The 9,002-nt window shown below is 37.5% G+C and overlaps 1 protein-coding gene across 1 annotated transcript in view; it reads left to right on the top strand.

The window, feature by feature from the left end:
* Window positions 1-9,002, top strand: part of gas6 (growth arrest-specific 6) — a 22,457-nt gene that overhangs the window by 4,387 nt on the left and 9,068 nt on the right. The window contains exons 3-7 of the mRNA XM_014003042.1: window positions 4,300-4,324; window positions 4,405-4,467; window positions 7,133-7,255; window positions 7,613-7,735; window positions 8,818-8,940. Coding sequence (XP_013858496.1) covers window positions 4,300-4,324; window positions 4,405-4,467; window positions 7,133-7,255; window positions 7,613-7,735; window positions 8,818-8,940 — 457 coding nt within the window. The remainder of the gene's footprint in view (window positions 1-4,299; window positions 4,325-4,404; window positions 4,468-7,132; window positions 7,256-7,612; window positions 7,736-8,817; window positions 8,941-9,002) is intronic.

The raw sequence follows: 9,002 nt of genomic DNA, 5'->3' as shown, positions 1-9,002 counted from the left end.
TAGAAAGCTCACAGACCGACAACGTAAAAAGTGGATTTTAAACTGTCTGCGGTCGGGAGGAGCAGGATGTGTCTGCAGGCATCACTTAATTCAGAGGTATGCTAGTTGCTAACTTGTTTTAGAGGTTATGTCTATAATAATTGTTCATTTAGTAGTGAGTATTAAGTTACTGGTAGTTTAATGTGGACCTCATCTGGACTTTAGGCTGCCCTAGTTCTGTGTCGTTAGGTGCTGGATGTGTGTTGACGTTAGCGGCTACTGTTAGCATGATCGTAACATATAAAACAATATCAGAAAAAACACTCACCCTGGCAAAAAACAAACGATAATCGTCGTGGAGCTGTTTGGTACCGAGGTTGTGGATCCACCTGCTGAATAAAAAGTTCGACACCTCCCGTTGTTTACGTGCTTTCATCAGCTGTTCATGTAGTTAGCATCCAGTTAGCGCCGCGCCGTCTGGCCCGGCAGACCGGTAACAGGACCGTAGAGTCCGCTCGGTGCTCGATCTTCTTCTCTTCCATCTTGTAACCGAAATAGTGAATCACCTACTTCCTCATCAAAGTCCTCACTCTGTCTCCAACTGTTTTTCCTCCATTTCTGCCTTTGAGCTCCTCTCAAGCTGCGGCTCGGTCCGACTCAATCCACCAGTCCGCAGTTCATCGCCTTTTTTTGCATCAAAGACACTAAAATAACTAACTAAACTTCACCGTAACTATGAAATATAGTTATACAAATATAATAAATGTAATTTTGGATATCTCATTGCTGACTTTGGATCTCGTTGTCTCTCCATCGCTGCCGAACTTTATTCAACTTCCGCCTTTTTTTATTTTTATTCTCCTGTAGATTTTTTGCCGCTTGTCTAATATTTTCAGGCTTCAGTCAGAAAGGAGTTTGGGGGGTTTAGGTTTGTTCGGCGGGGTGGGGGTGACACCAGAGGGTGGTGGAATGAGGCGTTTTTCCCCCATGAATCAGCCCTATTTTACATCCTCCTGCTGCAACGTGCTTCAAATATGACGAACATTAATAAAAAGAACCATAATTTTATTTAATATATAATTTAATCAGTGTATAATTATTTATTATTAATTCAGTTAGAATGAGTGGAGCACTCGTAAACTACACAAGATATGGGCATTTTTTCAGATAGCAGATCCTCCACTTTTTCACTTCCTGACCTCCATCCGAACTTCGCGCTCTAGTGGCGCTGCATCGTGACGTCACGTGAAACCCTCCTATTGGTTTGGTTTTTACCAGAACTCAGTGTTGTATAAAATACCACAAAGTGATACGAGAGTAAAAGTACAAGTATCTTACCAAAAAAGTTACTTTGGTAAAAGTTAAAGTCACCTTTAGGAATTTTACTTGAGTAAAAGCCTTAAAGTATCTGATATTTTTTGTACTTAAGTATTAAAAGTAAAAGTACTGATTTAAAATGAGCAGTTAGACTTTCGGTAATAATTAAAATAATTAGTTTATGTTAAATGTAGGATGCACTAGTCTGTTTCAGTTTATAAATAAGAAAAGATAGATCTTTATTGTAGTTGTACAGAGCACAAAATGAAAATCTATCTGAGGGCTGCGGCCAAATGCAATAATATAATTCATGAAATACAAATACTTCTTAAGTACAGTCATTTTGTTTTAAAGTTTATGTCCTGCTGGAGTGTGACATGATTTGTTTGTGTACAAACTAATAAAGTATCAGAGTTTTATATATTTATACTTCTCATTTAACCACATTTAAATTCACTGTGTATAGGAGGCACAGTTTATAATGAATAGTATTTAATTTTTTACAACAAGGTGAAGTGAAAACAAGCAAAACTGAAATAAACGTAACGATTTTCTACTTCTTGTCTTTTTTAAAAATATAAGAAGTAGAAGTAAAAAGTACACTGAAAAATACTCAGATACACAAAAATTCTACTTAAGTACAGTAACAAAGTATTTGTACTTAGTTACTTTACAACTCTGCCAGAACTACGCTAGTACAAATACAGAGAAGTTAGTACTTAACCCTAACAAAAATAGTTTTTTGAAAGTAATTAAAACATATTGCCTTTGTTTAGCTTAAAATAATTATCACCAAACGATGGACACCTTTTAACTTATTTGCACTCTTGCTTTGGAAGTAGACAAAATGACATCACTAAGCATAAATTTTTTTTGAAGTACTGCAAGGTATCTTTTAATGAGTACAAATATTTGAAATTGGCACCACTGGTTTTTAATGCCACTTTTCGAAATTGATCATTTGGTGTACTTACCATAATAAAGATGGCTGCCACAGCTACGCAAACACACAAAAAATGTTTGTAACTCTGTTCCTTTTACAGATGTGCTAAAATTTGCTGTGGTAGTAGCTGAGAGTCATCCCCATAACGTAGTTTGAGAGCTAATCGATTGTTAGCGTTAACACTTTGCCACTGACGATTTGACTCAACTGTTCTTGTCTGTTAGCAAAATATCCTATGAACCATTGGATGGCTTTAGTCAGTACGGATAAGGGAAGGTAATCAGACTTAATTATCAGTCTGCTGTCTTAACATCAGCTATGTTTACCTTAAATATTACCAAACTAGTCATTTTTTAAATGATTTGCCCTCTTAATTTCAAAATGAAAGCGGAAATGACATCGTCTAGCATAAAAGGGGTATCGTTTCAAAGTATCTGGGAGTTTTTTACAAGTACAAATATTTGAGGCTGGCACCACTAGTTTTTAATGGCATCTTCCAAAAGGGATTATTTGATGTACTTACCCCAATTAAAGATGGCCGCCACAGCTAATTGATGTTATTTTAGAGACAGYGTCTCTGCATGTGAACCCTCTTAAGTTTACCTTTGTGTGTCTGTGGCAGAAAATAAACAAGTTCATTACGTCACTAATCTTCAGGCACGCTCTCAACTTTCTTCTTTTGTTTCTTTTGACATTTACTTAAAATCCATACTTGTGAAGATTTCCTGCAGATTATTATCCGTAAGCTTCTCAAATATGCTCTACATGTTTACAAATAATGAAACAAGCTTCAGAGCAACAGCGATAAGTTGATTTGTGCTGAAAAGTTTGGCGTTCGGCTGGTTAAATGTCTGCCCTTTGACTAAAGATGCAGGATTTAATCAAGTGAAAGAGTGACTAAATCTGGCAATCAGATTATTTGGGATTAGATCGATTCTAAAGGGGAACAGAGCCGTGGTTCAAATGTGTTACTAAGTCAAAAGACGGGAATCGTTTTGAGAAACAAAGCTGCAGTTTCCCTTTTGCAGCTGCATTATTCATTCACAAGGTTCCCGTCTCTGACTCTGCATTCTGTGTTTCCTGCTGCGGCTTTTTGTCTCTGCAGAGACAAAGACAGAGAGTGTTGGGATTWCCTGGATCATCCGTTTGTGTTCGACACAATTACACCAAAGCTTCGGTTTCATACGTTCAGAAACTTTTCAAGAAGGTTCGATAGCTGGAAACAAAAAACTGCCTGAAACTGTTTTTATTGTCATGCTACTGTTTTATGCACCAGAGCTTAAAAGACAGATCAAATCATGGATATAACCACAGAAACTGGATTTTCTATAAAACTCGGCTGCAGCTGAGGAATGAGTGCTGAAATTTTCTGAAGCTGAAACTAATTTAAGACGAAAACAAGCAAAGTAAAAGGCAAACAATTGTTAAAAATAGCAAAAGATTTGCTGAACAGATCCTAAAATTGTCAAAAGGGATACTCTTAAAGGTAAAATGAGCAAAATAAAAGCTAAAATGAGCAAAAAGAAACTTAACTGAGCAGCAGAACAGTACATAGAAGCCAAATTTTCGTGGGTAAAAATAACAAAGCGTATTTAAAATAGGTGAAACTGTAGCTGAAGTGAGCAAAACAGGCTAAAAGAATCATCAAACTAATTGTTAAAGTTGATTTAACTGTAGTCAAGATTAGCTAACCAGATGATAAAATTAAAATTTTGCAAAAATGCATTTAATCATTCCAGCTCCACGTATCTCAGTACCTCCAGCACTGACACTTCACCGGCTTATTGCGGTAAAAGTTTGTGTTTTTTATCAAGAATGCGGAGCAGAAGCTGATGACGAAGGGCTGCAGATAAAGCAGAGCAGAAAATAAATAATTTTGTAGGATTTTTATTCAGATTGAACAGAAAAACGTCACAAGTTAAACTGTCTTCACCTTGTTTGAGAACAAGAAGCAGCTGAAACCAAACAATTGAAATGCCTCTAAAATTATATTTTGAATAAATTTCTTATCTTAAGACTCCTGATTTTATCCAGTTTTTTTCCATGTTGTATCCCTGCAGGACTACTTCTACCCCAAATACATGGGTGAGTGTTCATTCCTCCTTAAAGCCTGCTCGTCTTCAGCCAGCCCGGCTGATTTCATGTTGATTTCTGTCTCTGCTCAGCCTGCGTGGAGAAGTTTGGGGATTCAGAAAAGAAAAAGCAGGACTGGATCACGTGTGTTCACAGTAAGTTTTACCTCCAGTTTCGTCACTCTTTCCCCTCTCCGTTCAGAGTGAGGCTTTGGGTTGTGCTGCACTGCAGCATCACTCCTCTGCGTCGCTCCCGGGCGAGCTCTCCTCGTAGAAAAAGATGTGACCAGATCTATTCGTCAAATCTAGGTCACGCTTTGCAGCGCGACACTCTGAATCGATTTTGTGACTTCTTAGTCTTTGGGAGGTGTTTTTGAATAACGCTGCAGTGATGCTGCGTGCAGCCAGATGAGKGACACGCCCCCCTCCAGCTGTCACGCACTCGTTCTCGTTGCGTGACTGACTCAGCTCCTTCGTGAGCGAGTGACGTAAAAAAAAAAATCCTGTCCTGAGTAGAGGGCAGGTTTTTTGCTGCATCAGGATACAGGAGACTCAGCTTCACTCCTATTGGCTGCAGAGTCTCCGGAGTGGGTTTCATGACTCAGCTGCAGCATCGTGGGCTCTTAGTGCTGTGTCTTAAAGTCACAGCGTTCCTTCAGATCTGTCAGCGTGACTCATCCTGTTCATCACTTCTTTTTTTTTTTTTACCATCCTGTTTATTTGATCTGCTTCTGATCACTGCATTGCAGGAAAAATGGTGAAAACTAGATTAAACAGAATCAGTTCTTCCAAATTATGAGCGTCGTGTTGCACAACTAAAAGTCTCTTAGTAGCACCTGTTAGCAAAATATCTCATGAACCACTGAACAGATTTTAATAAATCTCTGATTCTCAGTCAGATTTATTTTGGAGTCAAACTGTGTCGCCACTGCTTATCAACAACAATTCAGTCAGGTTTACACACACCAAGCTAAAGTTTAGCATGTTAGTAGCTGAGAGTCTTTTACAAAACAAACAGCCAAAACAGCTACACCTTTTTATTTCTCCACGTGAAAGGATTTTCTCTTTTAAAACTCTGGCCTGAAAAGCAGCGAGGGACATGCATTCCTTCACGGGTCAATAAAACTGAAAGAGATTTTTAAACAGTTGAAGAGGTGCTGAGCCTTTATTTTATTTTATTTTATTTTTATTTTATATAAAGCACAAACATACTTTTACATCAACTCAGTAACCCATATATTTGCAAACAGATCATCCACAGGTGTTGCCAGATGTCAGTGGTTCACACCGTTGCACAAATCTGCTAAATTACAACCTAAACCACTAACTGTGGAGCTAGCTTCTCATTTAGCAGATTAGCATTTTTGCTAACTTTGGAAACCGTTAATGGACTGCCTAGGTTCATCTAATAAAAGCCGACTAAAATAATTCAGAAGTGTAAAACTTCTGTTTTTATGCCTTTATCCTGAATTAAATAACTATTTACTCTTACAATCAGTTCTGGACGTGTCAGGCACCGTGTGTGTTAGCATGTAGCATCTTTAGCAGCTAAACTTTAAACTAAGAGTGTCAAAAAGAATAAAATAACATTTAATGATTAAATAAGAAATTTTACATTTTATGACTAAAACATGGTAGAGAAAGTATTTGCCGTTTGTTTGACTAACTTCAAATGGTGTTTATAAAAATACAAACGCAATTAAAGGAATGCTTTTATTCTGAAAGGGGAAATGGAAGTATCCCAAGCTAGACCGAGCACTAATGTTTTGATTAGCTGTGCCCATACTGACAAATATAAAATAATTATCATATTTACACAACAGTTTTAAAGTCTCTATGAGAAATAGTTTTTAAAAAGCTCAAAATGCAATAATTTTCGTTATCATGCGCCAACAACATTGATTTAACTCACCCGAACATCCACGTATCAGAAAGTCACTTCATCATTTCTTATCWGGCAGCCCTGTCCACAAGTCGTACTGAATTTATTTCTAGTGCGCTGTAACGACCTGAACTTTATAAACTTGTAAAAACATTACATGCTGTTACAACTTTAATGGTTTTASTGCTGAAAATTGTAAGATTGTTTATCATTTTTTCCCTCTGACTCATGATTGCTGAATGTTTCAGCTCAGTCCTTTTAGCTGGAAGTGACACTCTGATTTATTCCTCCTGTRAAAAGCGATTACAGCATATTTTTTCCAAACAGCTCAGGCTGGTTTCTGTCCGGCACATAAAACAGAACGAGCTGGAGTTAATGCTCAACCTGCACTTTCTGTCCAGGCAGCTGATTAAGCTGCTCGATTGTGGTTTTCCACACGTGAACTTGTCTTGTCTTTTCTCTTTAAGTCCCTTTTTTTTTCCTATCATTTACTGAAATTCAGCAGACATGCCCGGACATGTCAAGCTTTCAAAACCCACTCTGCAAGAAGAGAGAGAAAAGATTTTACTCTCTTACACAAGCTCCAGTTTAAAGAGAGGCTTTAGTTGGAAATGTTCATCAGATTAAAAAAGAAACAAAGAAAAAAGACAGCCTGGCCAGCATTTAGCTATTTATACTGAGAGATGCCCGTCCTCTGTCCGCTCCRGTATATGGTTACACTCTGTTCTGACTCTGTTTTTAAACCAGGACCAAAGTGAAGTATGTCCTTTCATGAGAGTTTTAACAAGGTTGAGGATGACTCTCAGCTACTACCACACCAAATTTCAGCTCCATTTATTTGAAATTAGCCAAGTTGTAGCCATTTTTTGTGGCGGCCATCTTGACTCCAAAGGTTAATTACTCTTTGCTGATAATATGTTTTTTTTCTTCCGTTTAAAGATATTCCAGACCAGTGCTCTCCTTCTCCTTGTAATCCTGGAGGTACGGTGCGCTGCGAGGACAAAAAGGGAGATTTCCTCTGTCACTGCTTCACAGGCTGGACCGGAGCCACGTGTGAGACAGGTACCATCATCATCATCATCCACAGGAAAGAGCAGAGTCACGCTCGGCGTTTGTGCCGACTCGCCAAAGTCGTGACCGCTGACCCCTCATCTGTTTCTGGTCACTGATGTAACCTGATCTTTTTAGTTTCACTTGTCTTTGTTTTTAAACTTTAGTTTTTTTAAGGTCGTTACTTTTTATTTTAGGCAGGAAACAGATTTTTCTCACATGAAAAGTGAAAAGTTATGATTTTTTTAACAGTATTTTGCCACCTTTCTGTGAGAGGAACCTTCATCTCAGGTTCCGCCTCTTCTGTGTTTTTTTTATTTTTTATTTTTTTCCGGGGTTCACGTTGACAGCTGTAACATTTGTCTCCAGATGTGGACGAGTGCGTCGAGAAGAGTAACGGAGGCTGCGACCACGCCTGCAACAACACCGTAGGAAGTTACCGCTGCTTCTGTCACGACGGCTACGTGCTGGTCGGACGCCACGCGTGTGCCGGTGAGAAACAAAACCTTTGAAATCCAACAACTGGGCTCTTATCAGAACTGGAGCTTCATTTAAGACCTTAAATATTTACATAACTTTAAACATTTAAATATTTGTGCACATTCTGATTTAATTATATAAATGTAATTATAGTATTAATTATAATAATAAATTTACATTTATGTGAATATTTGACCGACTGAATGTGACTTAAATCAGTTTTTTTTGTTGCTAATCTGAAACAGTTGCATTTTTAAAAAATGTTTTGTTAAACTGTAAAGTTTACAGACGACGACTTGTTTTTTGCACGCTGAGTGGCATTATGATATCTTAGCTTCACTGCTCAGTGAGTGCTATTTTTAGCACTTGCTCTCAGTAAACGAACATTAGCCCGGCAGAGAGGCACGTAAAGCCCTCCAGCCTAATAATATATAGAGGAAACCCTGTTATTTAATGATTTTTTAATAAAATGTTTTAAAAAAACATTAATTTTAGTACTGAGTATTAAAATGTAGCAAAGGGTTAGTTAAAAGCAAAAAGTAACAAGATATTAACTAAGAGTAAATTTAGTAAAAACACCAGCTAAAAGCTAACTAAACATAGCAGTAAGCTATCTAAAAGCTAAACGTAGAAAAAGGCCATCTGAAAGTTAAAAGTAGCAAAATGTTAGTCCTTAAGCTATTGTTTTCATGCTTTTAGCTAAGCGTAAGAAAAGGCTAGCTAAAAGTAGACAACGACTAGCTAAAAGCTAAAAATAGCGAATAACTGTCTCAAAGCCAAATGTAACAAAACAATAGCTAAATGGCTAAGTGTAGCAAAGGACTAGCTAAAAGTAGCAAMTGGCAAACTTTASGTTGTGAAAAGTTAAAAAATGACAAAGTGAAAAAGTTTACTGATGAATATAAACAGGAAGAGACTGATGTGATGCTGAATCCTGAACCTAAACATGTTTTTTGTTGTTTTTGGTTTGTTTTCATCACATTCTCAGAAGTTGAGCAAAGAAACTTCTGTACTTTAAGCAAAAAACGAAATGCATTTAATTAATCCGTCAAAAATGATTATTATTATTTAAAAATATTATTTTTGCTCTGTAGACATCGACGAGTGTGAAGATCCGACTGTTTGTGGTTCGGCCAGATGTGAGAATAATGTGGGCGCTTATGACTGTTTGTGTGAAGAAGGCTACGTCTTTGACAACGAGAGCAGAAGTTGTGTTGGTAAGTGTGTACACACACACACACACACACACACACACACACACACACACACACACACACAC

The sequence above is a fragment of the Austrofundulus limnaeus genome, unplaced genomic scaffold, assembly GCF_001266775.1.
Source record: "Austrofundulus limnaeus strain Quisiro unplaced genomic scaffold, Austrofundulus_limnaeus-1.0 Scaffold16, whole genome shotgun sequence".
NCBI classification, from domain to species: Eukaryota; Metazoa; Chordata; class Actinopteri; order Cyprinodontiformes; family Rivulidae; genus Austrofundulus; species Austrofundulus limnaeus.
This window is presented reverse-complemented; position numbering and strand designations above follow the sequence as displayed.